The sequence below is a fragment of the Cuculus canorus genome, chromosome 2, assembly GCF_017976375.1.
Source record: "Cuculus canorus isolate bCucCan1 chromosome 2, bCucCan1.pri, whole genome shotgun sequence".
Lineage (NCBI taxonomy): Eukaryota > Metazoa > Chordata > Aves > Cuculiformes > Cuculidae > Cuculus > Cuculus canorus.
This window is the reverse complement of record NC_071402.1, coordinates 18,398,679-18,419,163: the sequence shown is the minus strand read 5'-3', so window position 1 is coordinate 18,419,163 and position 20,485 is coordinate 18,398,679. Positions and strand designations below refer to the sequence as shown.

At 33.9% G+C, this 20,485-nt stretch overlaps 1 protein-coding gene across 3 annotated transcripts in view; it reads right to left on the bottom strand.

Moving 5' to 3' along the window:
- CSMD3 (CUB and Sushi multiple domains 3) overlaps nucleotides 1-20,485 on the bottom strand; it is a 610,540-nt gene that overhangs the window by 51,849 nt on the left and 538,206 nt on the right. For all 3 annotated transcript variants that reach the window (XM_054060149.1, XM_054060147.1, XM_054060148.1), the window contains 6 exons: nucleotides 19,421-19,609; nucleotides 15,288-15,473; nucleotides 13,719-13,913; nucleotides 11,867-12,040; nucleotides 2,800-2,973; nucleotides 205-378 (listed from right to left, as the gene is read on the bottom strand). In XM_054060149.1, the coding sequence (XP_053916124.1) occupies nucleotides 205-378; nucleotides 2,800-2,973; nucleotides 11,867-12,040; nucleotides 13,719-13,913; nucleotides 15,288-15,473; nucleotides 19,421-19,609 (1,092 nt within the window). The remainder of the gene's footprint in view (nucleotides 1-204; nucleotides 379-2,799; nucleotides 2,974-11,866; nucleotides 12,041-13,718; nucleotides 13,914-15,287; nucleotides 15,474-19,420; nucleotides 19,610-20,485) is intronic.

The window sequence follows — 20,485 nt, the reverse complement described above, 5'->3', positions numbered from 1 at the left end:
ATTTTTGTTTTGTTTGTACCACTTGCAGCCATCTGTTGAGGGGAATATAATAGTTATTTTGAGGGTCATGGACATTTTAACAGATTCCATGCAATAGACTCCTCTGGCCAAGTAAACACATCACAACATTATTTTACCTCCAGTTTATTTTTCAACCCTAATTTTCCAACAAAGTTTGGAATGTGTAAATCTTTGCATTCTTACCCTTGCATATCGGAGGTGGATGGCTCCACTGTCTATTAGCCTGACACTGTGCTTTGGTTGGTCCTTGCATAACATACCCAGTATTGCATGAGAATGTCACAACATCATTGAAGTTGAAACCATTTCCACTTGTTCTCCCATAAATTGGACTACCAGGGTGACCACAACTAACAGCTAGTATAGCACAAAACAAAGAAACAAAAAACAGAGTGTGCTGTTATCACTTTTCATTAATCATGATATAATAGATAATCATTTCCAATAGTTAAAGTTTTGGTATTATAAGATGCTGTGTACTTTCCATGAAAGATACATATTTCACTCAACTGAATCAGAACTACAACATTTTTTAGTAGATGTTTAAGGACTTATTTAAATATTTAAATAAAGAAAATAGAATTTGCCATGTAGTAATCAAGACAAATGAAGAAAGCTTTTGTGAAGAATCAAGCAAGCACTGGATTTTCATTACGTGTACCTGAACTTGAAAGGAAATATTTCAGTGCATTAGTTGCTCAGGTATTAATTCTGAGAAATATATCTTAGTATCGTGTCACTCTATTTGAGGCCAAAGTACTTAGTGAATCTATAAATTCATGACTGGATATATGAAACCTATGGGTACTGTGAAAATTTTCTTCTATTTATACAAAACTGACTACAGAAGGTAAAATTTCTTTTCAGTGCCTACAGAGACCAGATGCAAAAATAGCAAGGAGAATAAAACACAAATAATGTTTCCCAAAATAATGAAAAAAAGGTACAAATATTTTCTGCTGTTTTACCAAACTCCAGCAGTTGATAAATAAAATGTTCATCAGTAATTTATAATGAAAAAAATCACACTATAAATTCAATAATTCTAAAATTCTTGTGAAATTAGAAATCTCATTATTTTTCTAAATTAATTTCTTTAGGTCTGACAAACATATGGTCTCTCTGTGTAGTACAGGCTTATCATGATGACTCTAACAAAAAACCTCTCTGATAAAATCTAACTAAAATAATTTTTTTGTAACACAAAAGGTCCTTAAGAACTAGAATAAAGTCACAGTATACTCTATGAATGACAGTTAAATTGAATTCTGTATGTTCTATTAATATCACTCAGTAAGTTCTTTCAATTAAATATATTATCTTTATGTTACTGATATCAGAAATTTTTGTATAGATAACTGGTTTTTTTTTTCCCCAAAAGAGTAATTGGAATTGTACACTAAACTGCTAACATTTGTAAAACTATCTGGCAAGGATATGCATTCAGCCCTCAGAGGTGTTTTTTAATCTACATATAATAACAATAAAAAATTACTCCTGTGAAAACAGAAATATGGAATATCCATAATATTTTAAACAATACGCATGCCCACTGTATAAGCAAGAAGAATGGTGAATTCAAAAGTAGAAAGATCAGAATTTTTTAATTCAAACACGTGCTCTCAACATTTCAATTAAAACAACTATGTTAAATAAAGAAAGAAATGCAAGACTGTTTTCCTATACTTAATTTGAACCTTTGATATGGAATAGACCTGCTCCCAAATATCTATCACAGAGTTAGAGACAGCTGCTGTTTATAGCAACATTTTGTAAGTCTAACTTTTTTACCAAGTCTTGTGTCCTTTTTTTTGAAGTGCAGTATTGCACATCCTCCTGCATTCAAACAAGCATTTTCCATTTCACTAGAGGAAGAAAGTACCTCCATTTTCTCTTCTGTTAGTATAACCAAAACAAGTAGGGTTTGAGGTTTGTGGTTTTTTTAGATCTAACATTGATACTAACATTTTAATTTAGAAATTCTTGATTAACAGTGTCTAAATTGCCTTGCTACCTACACAAAAGTGTGTTGATCCGAAATGTAATGGAACAAGTAATGATCTATTACTAGATACAGTAGAACCAAAATTAAGAAATGCAGTTATTATGGTAGTGTTGTGTATATCTGGTTCTATGCAGACAAAGTAAAGATTGAGCAGTAAGGATAATGAATTAACATTGTATGTTATGATTCATTATTTATATAGTTTCCGGTACAAAAAAATATTTGGAGGCAAACTGACACACTTTCAATACACTGATATTACTGAACATGAATTATTGAAACATAGTCATACAGTATTTTCTGTTATTGCTTAATGTTATTTCATGTGCTCTGTTGACACACTATCATACAAAAGGACCCTCATTATTAAAACACAATATTCATGCCAGAAAAAAAAAAAACAGAAAAAACAACAATTCAAAGGTTTTAATTACTACAGTTGAAATAAATTTACTTTAAATAATTTCAAAAGCCACTGTGGACATAAAGCCATTTTCAAATTTGAGCAGCAGGTGTCTAAGTCCCATTCTGAAGAAGTTTCATATTCATATATAAATGATAAGTATTTAGTAGCCAAAAAATAAGTGACAACATTAAACTTCATCTGATAGATAAATCACAGGTTTCAGGTGTCCAGATACTTTTAAGAATCTACTGTAAATAAATATATATATATATTTTTAATGAATACTAAGTTGCAAAGTCTCTCCTCATCTAGTCTGGCATAGAAATTCCTGTAACATAATTCACTATGTGTTACCATGCTTACTTACGCACACAGGATGGAAGTTGACCAGACCAGTTGTGATCCTGTTGACATATTCTTACAGAAGAACCAATTAACCGAAAACCAGGACTGCACTGGTATACAACAGTGTCTCTATATCCATAATTTTCTCCAATCACTTGACCATTGACAATAAGATCTGGAATACCACAGTGACCAGCTACAATTTTCAAAGTAGATAAAGAAAAACAAATCTAAATTTATCTGTAAATATGTCAGAGGTATTTTAAATATACATACTTAATTAAAACAAAGAAAAGCTAAACATCTTTCAATATTTTTTTAATTGACTTAATTAAAAAGTTTATTTTCATTACCTTCAAAAAAACTGCCGTATTGTATTTTTATAGGTAGGACTGCACACATATGAAAAATTACAAAAAAAACCCCAACAGTGTAGCAAAGAGATTAAATGTCATATATATTGTCAAATTTATTTTCAAAAAATATGAATAACTCTTTTTTATTACTTGTAGAACTCCGTCTTATTTTCCTCAATTTTATTTCAGTTAAGATTAAACTTCAAAAAGTTAACATTACACTATTATGTGTTTAAACAAATCTAAAAAAAATAATCCATTACAAATACCAGACTTCTTACAATGGAAACAAATTAATTTGGACAATTTATTGCTGCAATCTGACTTTCTGGATAGTCTTCTGTCTTTTCTCTCCTATTTATCCTACAAGAATCCCAAAGAGATTAACATGCTTGGGCTAAAGGTAGTCAGCGCAACTACATCCAAATGTCCTGGAACCTAAAACCTTCCTGTGTACTGGCATAGTTTTCTACCCTAAATTTTCAAAATATGAGAAATATTTTATTTACAGTATAAAAGTCACAAACAGATATTTAATCTAGAGAGAGGCTGGGAAAAAGAATGAACCATGTATCATTTGTTAGCATTTTTCTTAATGAACTCTAGAAAATGGAACCTGTGATTCAACAAATAATGTGGTAATGGAAAATCCTCTGAGATTGGTTGACCTCATGGAGATTGTGACATGTGGCAGAAAACTCACTGCAGAAAAACAGGTAGGGTAAGCAAGAAAAATGAGGATTGTTTCAGCTAGTACTTCAACAAAAAAAAAAAAAAACAAACTAATAGCCACCCAAACTCCTCTGCTTTCCTTTTCTTGAACCTGCTAAAAAGGGCCTAATTCCCTATCCTATCATATTTGTGATGATAAACAGGACTAAGTAGATGAGGAGCAAAACCTGAGTTGGAAAAAATCAGTTTTTATCAGAAGAACAAACAGAGTTTGCAGTGATTGAGACAGTGTTCAAGGAAATAATTTTCTACTTGCATTTAATTACAATATTTTGTTTAGTTCTTAAACAAGATTTTAGCTTTGCTTTGCAGCAAAAGAGTGGAAGCAGAGTGCATTACCGGAAAGGTCAAGCTCTGTTTCCTGTGCAGAGGAAATAGAACTGAAACAATGCAAATATGTGTGGACATCACAAAAAACAAACAACTGCAACAGATGAAATTTTATTGTAAACCATTCCTAAGCCTTTCATTAATACCTCTGTCTAGCTTGAGAAAATTTAAAATCACTTAAAATGCCCATCCTCTCAGCCTACTTCCTCTCATTGTTATGATCCTCCCAAACTGTCACTTTGACATCTTCTTTTGACTTTTGAGTTTCTTGTTTTCTTTCATAATTTCTTTTGAATTTATTTGACATCTTCTGTAGGCAACGGATGAGCAGTGGATATTGTTTACCTGGAGTTCAGTAAAAAATCTGACAGTGTTCTACACAGCCTTCTCCTGGACAAACCAACAAGGTGCAGAATGGGTAGATGGACTGTGAGATGATGGATTTGGCTACACTCAGAGGATGGTGATCAATGTTTTTACTCAGTCTAGCAGCCTGTCACGAGTGGGATCCACCAGAAATCTATGCAGGGCCTCATGCTGTTCAACGTCATCATAAATTATCTGGATGCTGGGACTGAATGTGCCATCAGAAGTCTGCTGATGGCACCAGACTGGGTGGTGAAGTGAACATGTCAGGAGAGAAAGCCAACTTACAGAGAGACCTAGACAGGCTTGGATGAGTGAGTTTGTGAGAACTTTATGAAGTTTGACAGAGACAAGTTAAAGGTCCTGCACCTGGGAAGCAATAACTAAAGAGCCCAGTAAAGGTTAGGAACTGTGTGGCTGCATAGAAGCTTTGCTGAAAGGGACTTAGGCGTCCTGGTGAACCACAAGCTGAACAGAAAAACCATGGCAGAAAACTGAAAACGGATGTAAAAATATAAGGAAGTAAAAGGAAAGGTCTTGACAAAAAAAAAAAGTAAGGGAACTGCTGGAAAAACAAAGGCTTGAATACTGAGCGATTGTGTTGTCTACTGTTAGTTGTTTTTTTTTAAATTTTGCTTGTTTGCCAGGAGATTTATTTTTCAAAAAGATGAGAAAGAATTTAAGAAATATTGATTCTATTATCTATTTACACTCCTGCTTAAACCTCCAATAAGCCATTGAATATTTTCTTATAATGGATAAAAGACTTAATATAGTACTGCTGTTACCTAATAGAATATCACTTTTTTTATCCCCAAAGTGATTTTTTGATTCTAAGACTAAATACAAGCAAATATAAAACTATTGTAGTCACATTGGAAGGCTATTGAAAACAAAAAATAAAAAACCAATCATATAAGATTTGTGGAAAATATGTGACAGATGAAGTGGTTCCAGCAGTAAGATCAATATTTTACTTCTGATTTATGTTTACCAAAATGAATGAGTGAGAAAAAAAACCCACACCCTTGCATGGTACACTAACAAATACAAACACATCGCAAACAGAACATTTACTACACTGCATTAAGAATAAGGTTATGGATAGAAGAAAAGCAGAAATAAAAATAGTAATATTAAGCCAAATCTCTGTTCACCAATTTGCAACTATTAGATTGCCATAATTACTGTTACTGAGAGGAGGGAGAAATATTCTAACACACCAGTAGTGAATAGCTGACTTCATGCCAGGTTAGGATTTTAGATTATTTTTGACTAGGCTATTCTAGACTGTTTTCAGGATAGCCTTGTTCATTGTCAATGTCATTATTTTAGTACTGTATTGTAAGACTGGGTGTACCTCTATATTTTTTGATATCATAGAATCATAGAATCACTAGGTTGGAAAAGACCTCTGGGATCATTGAGTCCAACCATTCCTATCTGCCACTAAACCATGTCCCTGAGCACCTTGTCTACCCATCTTTTAAATACCTTCACGTGAGCAGCCTGTTCCAGTGCACAATGACCCTTTCCATGAAAAACTTTTTCCTGATATGCAGTCTGAACCTGCCCTGATGGAGCTTCAGGCTGTTTCCCTTGTCTTGTCCCATGACACTTGGGAGAAGAGGCCAGCTCCCTCCTCTCTACATACTCTTTTCAGGTAGTTGTAGAGAGCAATAAGGTCTCCCCTCAGCCTCGTCTTCTCAAGGCTAAACAATCCCAGTTCTCTCAGCTGTTCCTTGTTCTCCAGCCCCTTCACCAGCTTTGCTGCTCTTCTTTGGACACGCCCCAGAGCTTCAACATCCTTCTTGTAGCGAGAGGCTCAGAACCAAACACGGAATTCAAGGTGCAGTCTCACCAGTGCTGAGTTCAGGGGCAGAATCACCTCCCTGGACCTGCTGGTCACACCGTTTTTGATACAAGTCAAGATGCCATTGGCCTTCTTGGCCACCTGGGCACACTGCTGGCTCATGTTCAGTCGGCTGTCAATGAACACGCCCAGGTCCTTCTCCACCAGGCAGCTCTCCAGCCACTCTCCCCCCAGCACTGCACAGGGTTGTTGTGCCCCAAGTGCAGGACCCGGCATTTGGCCTTGTTAAATCTCACATGACTGGTCTCAGCCCATCAAACCAGCCTGTTCAAATGTCTTTGGAGAGCCTCCCTACCCTCAATCAGATCGATACTTCCTCTCAGCTTAGTGTCATCTGCAAACTTGTAAAGGGTGCATTCAATACCTTTATCCAGGCCATTGATAAAGATATTGAACAGAACTGGATCCAGTATCTGTATAAAAGATCTATACAGCAGTTCTATGAATCCAGTTGAGGTCACTAGATCTTAATGTAAGCTGTGATTTATAATAGTGAATCAAAGATATCACTTTTGTGAAGGTAATGAGTGAATACTGCAAAGAAAGATATTACGAGTGAAGGTTTTACTGAGTAGCAGATTTGAGGGGGAAATAAGCACTATAACATCCTTAACTTCCAGTTTAGGAAAGCTTGAGAAGAATAACTACATGAAATATCATTAAGAAACAAAATTAGTCAAAAAGTAGGAATAGAGAATATTAATATAATGTGATCACCACATATACTACCTAACTTGACATGAAATTCAGCTCTACAATGAAGAATGAGCATAATAATTTAGTGCCATAACTTTAGAAACTATAGCTATAAATGAGTTTTCTTTTCTGCAAGTTACTTGCTAAGATGCAAAGGCAGGAATAAATAAATACAAAATCTTTACAGTAAATGCCAAAAATGTGTGTATGGTTATTTTAGGTGTCAGTAATATCAAACATGAGCATAGTAGTGAAAGAAATCTACATACCAATATACTACTGAAAACAGGGACTTAGGTTACAATTCAGCTAAATCAATTAACTGTCAGGATGACCTGAGCTGAAGAGGGAAGATTTATTTGCTGTAATTTTTTTCTTTTTCTACGGACTTGCATTACTTATAAGGATTTTTTTTTTTTTTTTTTTTTTTGCATCTTGCTGTTCACAAACAACATCTGTAGAAAATCACAGTATTGAGACAACACTGGCACAGCCCTGAGCAAAACAGGGTTTGAGGGCTTTCTAATGTTAGTGTCAGAATATCTTCACCTTGCCAACTCTTTAAGTTGTACTAAGATTTTTCAGGATGAAGAGTGACATTTTTTTAAATCTTTTAAAATTCCTGAATAATGCCTTAAAGACGAAATATCATGTAACTCATTTGAATGTCTAGTTGTTATTATTACACAGTAATAGTGAGGAATAAAGAGAAGCATAAGGCTAACTCTGGATATGTTAATTCAGCGTCACTAAACATACAGATTCTCTTTTAATTGAAATACCACGAGTGCAAAAGATGTTTAAAAACTGTGAAGAGGAAGAATTTAGTTGTTTGTATGTTCTTTCAAAAATTTTTAGGATGAAAATAGTTGTAAAAAGGCTACACTTCAGAGGATACGCAGCTGTAGAAGCCTTTCAGTGGCTGAAAGCTGATAATGAAAATATAAATACTACAGTTCCTTTGTCCTTACCTGACAGAAACTTAAAGGTACAGTTATTTCTGAGTGTGCAAACCTTCCTTTCAAATAAAAGAGATGAAATATAACTTTCCAGCCTTATTGCTCTTTCTCTTCCACATACATAAATTGTATATAATTGAAATATGTATATATTTCAGTTCCTGATTTACTTGATTGACTGTATACATAAATTTAATATCTTTTCATACTTTCCAATGTTATTATCTAACCTCCCCACCAGTGTTTTCATTCACCAATGTACACATATCTTATAAACTAGTCTTATGAAAAATTTTTTTCATCCTTTACAACATTATCTTTTAGTTATATCACTGATCGATTTATGGACTACATAGTCTTCACTGTCAGCTTACATAGGTACTCTGGTCCAGCTGGGGCCTACTCTTTTTTCCCTGTTGACAGTATTGCTTTGTACAGAAAAATTGGATAACTTTTTTCTCATATCTTATCATATTTTCTTTGTGTTTGTTTCATTAATGATTGGAATTGGTATTTATGAATGAAAAATATAAGAAAGCGTTGAGCAAAAAGGGTAAAAATTCCTCAGCTAACCTCAGCTAACAAGTTATATGTATTGCCTATGTTAGCATTTTGGCTCAGATCCTCCTTGTAACTCTAAATGGATGAGAGGTTTTGCTATGAGCAAATGATCTTCCTTTCAGAGGAAGCACATTGAAAAGCTCGACTTCAGGTGCATAGAACAAGTGTTCTATATCCTTTTGGAGTCAAAGTGATCAAAATTATTGACAGGTATTTTTGACAACCTAGAACCATATGAGTATTGACAACATTTAGCTCAGACGAATAGACCAGATACTCTCCAAGGCAAATTCTCTGAACCATATGTAATACAGATTACAGAGATTTCAAAACCAATTATTTGTCTCATGTTCTGCTCCTTTCTGTTGGATTATTTTTTAATAAAGACAAAGACACGGGCTTTGAGGTTTACTTTTTCTCTTAGGAGAAGAGGTTAAAGACATTCCTGACACTATCTTATGGTGAGTATGGACAAATGCTGACATTTAATGCTCACTCTAACTTAATAAACTTTATTCTGCTACCTGTTTTTAAATAAGGTTTTCTGAAATGGTAACCAAAATAAATAAAAACCAACAAATGACCTCAAGAAAATTCATTTCACCACATACTGATCTCTACCACATCAACTTTTATCCACAGTCACTTTAAAAATTGTGCTGTTTTCTAGAAATGTCTGTGTATTTCCTCCTGTCAAGCTATAGTAACCAAAAAAAACCCAACCCAACCAACACAGTGGTCCTGATCCTCAAATCATAAAGTTGTGAAAGTAATGACTTTTCTGATACTGCTTCTCCTTCGAGTTAATACAAAGTCTAAAAACAGTGCGAATGAAAAGAGGAACAGAAATCTCAGTGTTAGAGAAACCTTGCAAATGTAGGGTACTTATATTAATCATTAACATATCAGCTAAAAAATCAGAAAGAGAGTCAACCAAGTAGACCTTACATATTACTGCCCTAAGAAATGCTCAGTTTAACAAATAGATGATTACAGGCATTAAAAAAACCCATAAATATAAAACCTTTCAAACTTTTTTGTAGTTACTAAAATATATGTTCTAATGATTTTTTCTTATGTCAGTAAATTAAACAAATAAAATGAATGTTGTAAATAAATAAATACATGTAAATATGTTAAGTTTTCATATAAGTAGAAAAATTAATTTCTTAACACAATATGTAAATATTTTCCGAGGAAATACACAGATTTGTCAATCTCTCTTTTATAAATAGGATATTCAAGAGAAAACTATTCTATGTTCCTGAATTTTTCTCCTGGATTTATAGACTTTTCCTCAGAAACTGATTTAATGTTTTCAGTCTAGAAAAAGTCCAAGAACAATAAATTGTAACAGGCAGTCTGAATCTTGGAGACACGACAGTCATGGGTTTTGTCTTTGACTGTTATTTTATTTTTAAAGACTGAAGTAATTCTTTTCATATTTTTACCATACAATCTTGTGAAACATCTATTTGTTTTTAAAACATTCACAGAAAAATTACTTCAGGAGGTCTCTGATTTTTGTTTTGTTTATTTCTTAAATCTGAGTGTATTTTCTACTCGCTAGCTAAGGAGAACAAGAATACTCATCCAGAACTCAATTTCCCACTAGATTCAGTAAGAGATCAAATCAAGATCTTTGCATTAATATGATTACTCACACAGTACTACATTGTGATTTAGGTAATCTGGAGGGGGTAAAAAAAAGTGACATTCAGAATGGAGGGCAGTTTTGTTAAATGTTCTAATTCTCTTTGTCATCTATTGTCTCCTGAGATTCAGTAGCTATATCCTTGCAGTAAAAGAAGCAGGAATGGGGGAAGGGGGAGAAAGAAGGCAAAAAAGGGCTGTGAAAACTGTCAACATGTTTGGATACTATTATGAATGTTGTTAAAATCATGCACTATTGTCCACAATGTTGTGGAATGTTATTTGTGTCATAATACATTTTGTTTTGGATTTTAGTAAACAATTTTTTTGTGATTTAAAGCTTACCTATGTTCCAGTTCTCTTTTACATCTAATTAGGCTCAACAGCACCTAGTTTTAGGTTATATTGCTGATTTCAATTAAAATACTTGGAAAAGGATATTATTTTATCCTGCAGGATTTCATTGATGTCATCCAAGAGTATTCTTAAGGACATCTTCAATGCTTAAACCAGAAATACACTGGTAGCCACTTGAGCACAAGCATAACTAAGTTTTTCAGTAGGAAAACTGGAAAGGCTAAGAAAAATGGTTTAAAAATATGCAGCTGTAAGCAGAAAAGCTTTAGAAGTAGAAAGTGAAATCTAATTTTTTTCTTAACATTTTTCAGTCATTGAAAGCAAACACCAGAATTTTCTCATACATTGAATGTATTTCTTGGATCATCACAATAGCTGGTCTGTAGATCTTCCTGTTGCATATTATCTCTTTTCTCCCACATTCATCCATTTCTTTAATTTCCTCTTTTTCCTGCATCTTCCAAAACCATTTTCTTTCTCAACCTTCTTATAAAAATTTCTGACTTCTGATTTGCCATTAGCTGAAATCATCCCTCTATCTTAAGTTTCAAATTACTTGTTGAAGAAACAGGAATTGAAAGGAATTACTCTGACTCTTTCCAGAAAGCTCATTCCTACATAGTGATGTAGCACAGCAGGCAATGTTGCTGGAAAAGCAATTATGCTCTCTCACCAGCTTTTATTTTTTAACAAGCTGTACATGATTTTTGGTGTGCTAGATACGATGTATGCTGCATTGTATTTCTGTAAGAAAAACAATTCAAGCTGTTTTCAATAATTTGCTATCATTAAAGTTTTGAAGATATGCAAATTATGATATTTGAAAATTTGCTGTAACCTTATTAGTCTCATACAAAATGTATCTTTCATATTACTGTTTTCACTTCTACTCCTATAGTTGTTTTAATAAATCGTCTTAACTGTTTAGTTACTGAACATTATAGTATATGAACTTAATAATAATTGATCTCTTCTGAGAAGTAGTAAAGTTTTGTGTGTGAGGAAGATGTTGAAAAAGAGATTCAGTCTGTTGAAAGGTGTCCGCAGTTACAATTTTATAAGACAAACTATCCAGTCACACACATATTTAAAATGCAGAACTCTCTTCAAAGTCTGATAAAAGAAAGAGACAAGCTGATTCACTGTGCTTACTTTTGTCTGCTAGAGAGGAAGAAAATAGTCAAGTCATGACAGTAGGTTCCATACCTAAACATCTGGTCTCAATTCCGCTCCAGAGTCCAGAAGATAGACATTCCCTCACAGCAGAGCCAACTAGCATATATCCTGAGTCACAAGTAAATATAGCTGTAGATCCATAGGTGATTTGAGTCCCAATCTTATTCCCATTTGGAGGTGTAGGAAGTTCTCCACAAGAGATAACTTTATGTCAAAACCAAAATAAAACAGAAATGCACAGCTGAGTATTACAAACCCACATGCAGTATCAATGAGTAATATCTATCAGCCAGTCAACTAGATCATAAATTTAACATATTGAAGTCTTTTGCACTGTGGAAAAAATAGATTTAAAACTCTGCATACAGAGACCATTATTAATGTAGAAATAATACTTAAGAGAGACAGGGCTGGGGAAGAGAACCAATTAAAATTGTCTCTGGGAAGGTAAAAAACCACACCATTCGGAGCATTATTAATTACTATTTAATTACCTTTCTTTTATCAACCACTTTTTGTTAATATTGGAGTATCACAATTGTTGACATTTAAAATAAAATCTTTATGTTTCTTTGGAAAATGTCATTTTTATCTTCTAATCGCACTAGCATTCAGAAATTATGTTGTTATAATAAGTGAAAAACACGAATGGAATTCCTTACTTTTTATTTAGAATTCCAAGTATCTTTTCATTCAAAATCATATTTTTTCTTTAATAACTTTCAAGAATTCATAAAAATAAATTTACTATTATTAAAACCCCAAACCTAGTGTAATTTAAGCTAAAAAATTACTAGAACATAGTGAAATGTTTGTCTTTCAACAAATAAAAGGTTACAAATACCTATATATTGCATGAAAATTATCTTTACACAGAGAGATATAGATACACACATATACTCCATATGTTTAACACTAGCAGATGTGAGATATTGTAATTCACTTTTAAAAATTCTCTAAAATATTAATGAAATTTTCAATAGGTTATAAAGAACTCAAAATTGAGGTTAATTTCCAGTAGAATTAATCTATCTTTGGAATTGTATTTTTCAGTCTCTTTTTTATTAGTTTCAAATATACATTCTCAATAAATCCTAAATATACTTTAAACCATATTTATCTGGCTTATCTACAAATATTCTGCTTTTTAGGAATGTGTGGATTTATATATACGTATGCAGGAAAACAAAAACTAGATACATGCACCAATACCACAGTGATATCCCATTCTCTCAGAGTGTATATTCTGTGGTGTTTCACAAAGAGGAAGAATTTTGGGGCTTTGAAGTATACCCAAACCCTCACAATTCTGAAAACTGCATGTCTAGATTTAAATATATAAATAAACCTGCTTTTCACAGGGGTGAAGGATGGGATCATAACAATGGCCATACATTTCACTTTTTATCATTATCTAAATATTCATTACTTTTTTTTTTTTTTTAAAGTAGCTATTGCAGGTTATCGGGATACCACCTAGTGGTAGGAATGATGTGGGTATTCACACTGTATGGTAACCAGCTGAAAGGAAAGATAATTTTGTTTAGCAAGTGTGCAGACAGGATGCAATTTTTTTTCCATTTTACTAAACTATGCAACATTAATGATCTAGAAAAATACATAGGAAAATGTTTGCTGATACTTATTTCTACCTTTATAGATTTAGGAACCTCTAAATTACAGAAGTGTGCTTACAGATATTTTCTTGTGAGTAAATCTAGGATTGTATTTGTAAATAATAACCTTTAAGATACCCAGGAATTCCAGCCAGGAAATATTTTCTAATTAACTCATTCCAATATTTAATTAGTTAATTTCTAATTCAGCCAAATAAAATATTTTTATCTCAAGTACAGTAGATGCAGATACAACATGTACTCACTTTGGCAGTAAGGCCGCTCATTTCTCCAGCTCCAGGTGCCATTAGCTAGACACTCGATAGATGCTGGTCCCAAACCATAATATCCTGGATCACAGCTGAAAACTACTTTTGTTTTATACTCATAATGTGAACCATTCACTATTTTCCATCTTCCATGTTCCAGTGTAAAGGAATTGATGCTTGGACATGTAACAACTTCCAAAATACCAAAAACAGATAGTTATTTGTGGCTTAGTACAGGCAAACTAGGAAAATTTGAACCATTATTAATTCAGAAATATGTTTTAAACACAGTGAGTGTGTAAGAGTAAGGCTGTACTTGAAATTGTCTGTGGTTAGCAGGTATGCATTCTCTCATTCGATTAATAAAGATCAGTGGCCCAGACAGATCAGTGACTGTGTATGAAGAGATATGCAATTGGTGTAGATAGAATCTATACTATGGTTGAATACACTGTAGATTGATAGTCATGGAACTCCTGTTTCACTTTATAACAGACATCAGAATCTTTACTAAACTGTTAGCTACATTTCAATATAGGAACTATTTTTCTACCCAGGTAAATACTGTCAGACCTTGAAGACTCATTTGGAGAGGCTGCACATTGGTGTCAGATAAAATAACATATATATCCAAGATGGTTTTTTTAGCAGACATACATTTTTTACCTTTTGTTTAAATTCTGTGCTCTTCCCCCAAAATCGAAACAAAAATGTTCTACAACTCTAATCTAATAGAAAAAGCTTAACATTTTTTTCCATGATCAAGAGGCACAGAGGAAAATTTTTCCTAGATACTACCCTCTCTCCATTAGGACTGCTTCTTTAGATAGAGGAAAAGGCATGGGTGAATGCAATTTACAAGAAAAAGGGGGGGGGGGAAGAGAAAAGAGAAAAATCTTGACCATTATTCTAGGGTTTGTTTTCTTTCCTTTTCAAACCTGATTGGGCGAGATAATCCAAATCTCAATGTGCATGAGCCACACTGATATTCCTGGATCAGTGTTATGATTACCTGGGTTTTATACCTCATTTATAACTTTGATTCTATCCACTTCCCTTTGGGACTGAACGTGCATTTTCTTTTCAGGGACACTTCCCCGAGTTTAGATGGTCTGAGATTATAACAATGAGCTGTATATCAACAATGATAAGCAACAGTTTCAAACAAGTATCCTAGAGTACCAGACTTTGTGCCTCTGGATAGAAAATAAGCTTTGTTACAGTATAACTGCACAGCTCTCACAGAAGGGATGGCTTTTGCATAAACCTCTACAACCACTAACTTTAATTTAGCTACAGATGCATTTTTCAGTTTAACTATATTCTATAATCTCTAATGTATTTCTTCTGCTGTCACTGTTTCAATATATAACTCAGATATACACGTTTAAAATATGTATTTCTCCTAATTTAATTTAAGTAAGTAATTTAATGCAAGTAGTTATTTATAGATTAAAGTAACCTGAAGCTGAGAGTTTAAGTAATGTGGGGGTTTGCACCTTGGATAAGTAAACAAAATGTACAGCCAGGTTCTTACTCACTGGAAAGTTTTTACATGTTACTTACCTACACAGCGAGGTGTTTTATTGTGATTGCTCCAGGTACCATCAGGTTGGCAGACTGCAGTAGTAAGTTCCTTGGCTGATAGTCTATATCCATCATTGCAAAAATAAGTAACGCGGGTGCCAACTAAATAATCTGTAGTTAATATCCCTCCATTTAATGGAGCTTTAGGAATTCCACAAGATATTGCTGAGTAAAGAGAAAGATGAAGTTATTTTACATGTTCTTCCCTATAAGCTTCCACTCATCTCAAAGGGTTTATGCATTATAACATCAATAGTCTTAAATTCATTAAAATGACTTTTTAACTAATTGCTGTGTGACTCAAGTTTAAAAATAAATTCCTTTAAAATTTTAGGGAATTAAATCTCAGGAAGTCTATTCTTTTGATGGAGGAGGTTACAAATAAGAGCAATGGTTCAAAACTCTGCAGCTACCCATTAAAGAAGCAGAAGAAAATTAAAGAAGAGGCAATAGATAATATCTGTAAAAAATATGATCGGCATAGTAAAGCACCTGTTTGAGAGATTAGAAATCTAGTTTGTACTTCAGGTTTCTTTCATCAGATGTACTGTGTGACCTCTAGAAAAGCACAAATATTATCTTTCAACATTCTGTTTTCCTTCTTCAAAGCAGAAAGAAAATACTCTTCTGAAAATATTAACTGGCAAGGGAAAGTGTAAGCTACCGTTCTGTTTTGTTTTAATTACTCAGCAGAAAGAAAATACCAAGAGAAGATCTGGCTCTAAAAAATGCTCTGCCAAATCTTCCCCCTAAAAAAAAGACTTACACTTAACTCTTAAGTACTTTAGTTTGACCTGGAATCTTGAACCCTCAAAACCCACCTGCCCTGCCTACACAGAGATATGAAAAGTTAAGCCTTTCAGACTATTTACGAATAATTGATAAAAATGAGTAGTCTATTTATAGCTGCTCTAATGTAAGATAGGGATGCTTCATAAGCAGTATAGTAAAAGTGTGGCACTGTACCAAAGCTAATAATACACCTGAAACATGGATAAAGCACTAATGCTATCACAACTTGCAGAACAGAGGTGATAAGATCAATGTTAAAGTATGTTTGAATTCCCATAAAAGGAAACTGCATATGATAAGTAATTTTTTTAGTTACATATTGTACTGAAAAGACCACAGAGAACTTGTTAATTTGCTTATCACCATGTTGAGTAAACATATATATATATATTATGGCTCCCAAAGTATATTTTGTCTAGAGATAAACACAGGTTTAGAAGAAAATAAGAATGCAGTGATGAGGAGACAGTGAAGACCCCAAGATAGAAATTGAATTCCATCTTCCAGGAGGTATGAGGACAAGATCCCAGGATAAAAAGTGATGAAACTAAATCAGAAGGTCCATCTTCAATTTCTTACTAAACATCTGATTAAGCAGTACTGTTTTCACCTGCTATCACCAAAAAAAGAAACTGAGCCACCATGACACTAAAATAAAAACATAAACCAAATTAGTGTTTATTGTATCTCAAATTCCCCATTTTTAAAAGGATAGAAAAAAATGACCCTGGGAACTACCGACCTGCCAGCCTCACCTCTGTGCCTGGGGAGATCATGGTACAGATCCTCCTAGAACCTATGCTAAAGCCCATGGAGGACAGGGAGGTGATTAGTGGCAGCCAGCATGGCTTCACCAGGGACAAGTTCTGTGATTTATCTGGATTTCTGTAAAGCCTTTGACGTGGTCTCCCACAACATCCTTCTCTCTAAATTGGAGAGATATGGCTTTGATGGGCGGACAGTACAGTGGGTAAGAGACTGGTTGGATAGTCATATTCAAAGAGTAGTGGTCAATGTCTTGAAGTCCAGATGGAGATCCGTGACAAGGGGTGTCCCTTAGGGGGCTGTACTGGGACCGGTGCTGTTTAATATCTTCATCAATGATATAGACAGCAAGATTGAGTGCACCCTCAGCAAGTTTGCAGATGACACCAAGCTGAGTGGTGTAGTTGCCACACCGGAAGAACAGGATGTCATCCAGAAGGACCTGGACAGACTGGAGAAGTGGGCCTGTGGGAAACTCATGAGGTTCAACAAGGACAAGTGCAAAGTCCTACAAATGGGTCAGGTAAATCTGTGGTTTCAATACAGGATGGGGGATGATGTGATTGAGAGCAGCCCTGCAGAGGACTTAGGGGTGCTGGTCAATGAGAAGCTCAACATGAATCAGCAATATGCACTCACAGCCCAGAAGGCCGTCTGAATCCTGGGCTGTATCAAAAGAAATGTGTCCAGCAGGTAGAGGGAGTTGATTCTGCCCCTCTATTCTTCTCTTGTGAGACCTCATAAGGATTATTGTGCCCAGTTCTGGAGTCCTCAAAGTAAAAAGGATATGGAACTGTTCGATAAGGTCCAGAGGAGGGCTACAAGGATGATCAGAGGGCTGGAGCACCTCCGTTATGAGGTCAGGCTGAGAGAGTTGGGGTTGTTCAGCCTGGAAAAGAGAAGTCTCTGAGGAGACCTTATAGTGACCTAATAGTGGGACATGTCCCTGCCCATGGCAGGGAGGTTGGAACTCAATAATCCTTAAAGTCTCTTCCAACACAAGCTATTCTGTGATTCTGTGGTTATATGTTTCTATGAAATTCCTCAACAGCTTAGATTGCAGCAGCAAACATTAGGTAGACCCATTCATGCAAAGAGGAGGATAATCAAAAGCTAGTATAATCAAAGTATAATTAAATAACACCATTCACTGCATAACTGGTCAAGATAACCTCTTCCACATTAGTGATAAAAAAAATTCAGACAATAATTGAGTTACAAGAACCAAGTCCACTGCCAGTTACATCAGGGCCATGTTTTAAATTTTACTAACTTAACATCTTTACCTACAATTCCTGTAAAAGCATTTGTCTGTTATCCACATATAAAACTATAAAATATTAATACTAATTTCTGATGAGGCCTGTGGGAGACAATGTTCATATGCAAGAGAAATATTTCCAAATTAAAACCAAGAATCGTGCAGTGATGATATAAAACAATAAAATATAAAAAATAACTGGGAAAAAACGAAATGTTTTAAAACACTTAGTTGCTTCTGAGATATATGATCAGTTGTAAACATTCAACCCTTTACATGAATTCATCTTAATTCTTGTATTTAAATAGATCATTGCAAACCTATTTATTCTTTTAAACATTTATCATAATCAAACGATAATTTAATTAAACATGGGAATATTTTATTGCCTTGTGTTCAGAGGGTTAATGTCATTAAAACTGAGATGGATACATGGATGCAACACTTTCACATTATGATTGATTTAACATATATCTATATAAATATGATAGTTAATATCTGAATTTTAGTACAGTAAAATGTTTTAATTAATTTATATCATTGTTATCATTATATTAATAAAATATTAGAATTTTTTAGTGGTTTTCTTTTACTTATTTTCACAACAAAACAAGGGTGCTTTTGTGTTAGCTTTGAAACAGTCTGGATTGAGTCTGAATTGAGGCATTTCTTTTTTATTCCTTACCACTGCATTGAATCTTTTCTAATGAGATATGTTTATTTCTATAAATAATGTAAAAGAGCTTTGATTCAAGGTTAAAATGTGTATCTGGAGTTTTCTGCTTCTGACAGTCCTATAGTGCAAGTCATTTGAAGAACAGTTCCATTTAGAGTTCCAGAGATCAAGATTTCTATTCATATAGGCATAACATCAAAATTGCTCTAATATTACTCACAAACTTGGGAAAAAGCTGTGGTGGAAGAGGCTATTGGCATTCATTAGTTACAGGAGGGGATTCAGAAATGATAAAAATAGTAAAGATGCAAAATGAAAAGTATAAATAGAAAGCATTAGTTTAAATAGAGTAATGAAATATTCTACAGGCAGTAAAAAATGTAATAAAGATTATTTTTAATATCTGCTAGTTTCACTAAATTCTGCTGAAATACTCTTTCTTAAAAATACATTTTTTTTGTAAGTTTTATTACACAGAGAAATTTTGGTACAGAAGCATGACCGTGAAATTACCTGCTATTCATTTTAAGTCAGAAAACCAGTGGCTTGCATTAGGAAGGAAAAAGCAAGTTTCTTATAGTGCATTAAGTTGTATTATTTTATAATAAAAGAATTTACCTTGACAAGCTGGGACTGGAACATCCCATGAGTAATAACCATATGGAGACTTCCTGCATACAGCAGTACTTTTACCAATGAGCCGAAAACCTCTGTCGCAAGCCCAGCGAACCATACTGTTGAGCTGTCCACCTGTCTGACTGACAATGAAACCATGTGGAGGAGACTCTGGAGTGCTACAGTAGAGAGCTTTAAATATAAATGTTGAATAAATAAAAGATGCGTTTAGAATCCAGATGACAATTCTTGACAAGTTCTTGTTGAATTCAGTGGACAACTGACAACAAGCTAAGAAAATGTTACTGAAGGTTTTCGATTTTTGTATCCTGACCATGCACATATCAAACAATTTCACCAGGTATAATGGTGAAAGAATAGGGCTTTATGAGGGCTTCAGGTTTTAGCAGCCTCAAAGGAAACATAGTGATAGCTCACTTCTATAATTTTTTTTTTCACCATATTATCTTTTAATCCTAGTAGGCTACAGAATTTTAGTTCATGATGAAATTTATTTCACTTGTATAAATTTCAGTAGCATGCATTTTTTTTTGTTAAGAAGGAAATATCCAAGATACACTGCATATAATTCTTTTCAAGTAATCATTTCGATCCAGTCCTAACTGAGTTACTTCTTTAAAGTTCATTATATCTTTATAAAGTGAGTGAACTAGAAAATCTAAAGTAGATTTTAATCACATTCATGAATGTCAGAATAAATCCATGGCAAAACCACTGAATCTGCTTTGTGTGCGTGCGTGTGTGTTTAATTTAGATCACAAAAAGTCTTACAGAAGTCTTGGTTTGATACTATGAAAAAAATCATTAGGAAGTCTTTATGAGAGCAAAAAGATCTTTTTTTGAGATATAGTTATATAGTTATAGTTTTGAGAGATAATCTCAAAGGATTTATGTACCTTAAGCCTCTTTGATATTAAAGACTGCTTATCATACCACCATTATGCTTAAATTTCTTTTAATGAGCTTGTTATTAAGTCCAGGAGTACAAAGTCACTTGGTTTTGGCTACCTTACCAAAGCAGTGGACCTGAAGGGGCTTACAACCTGG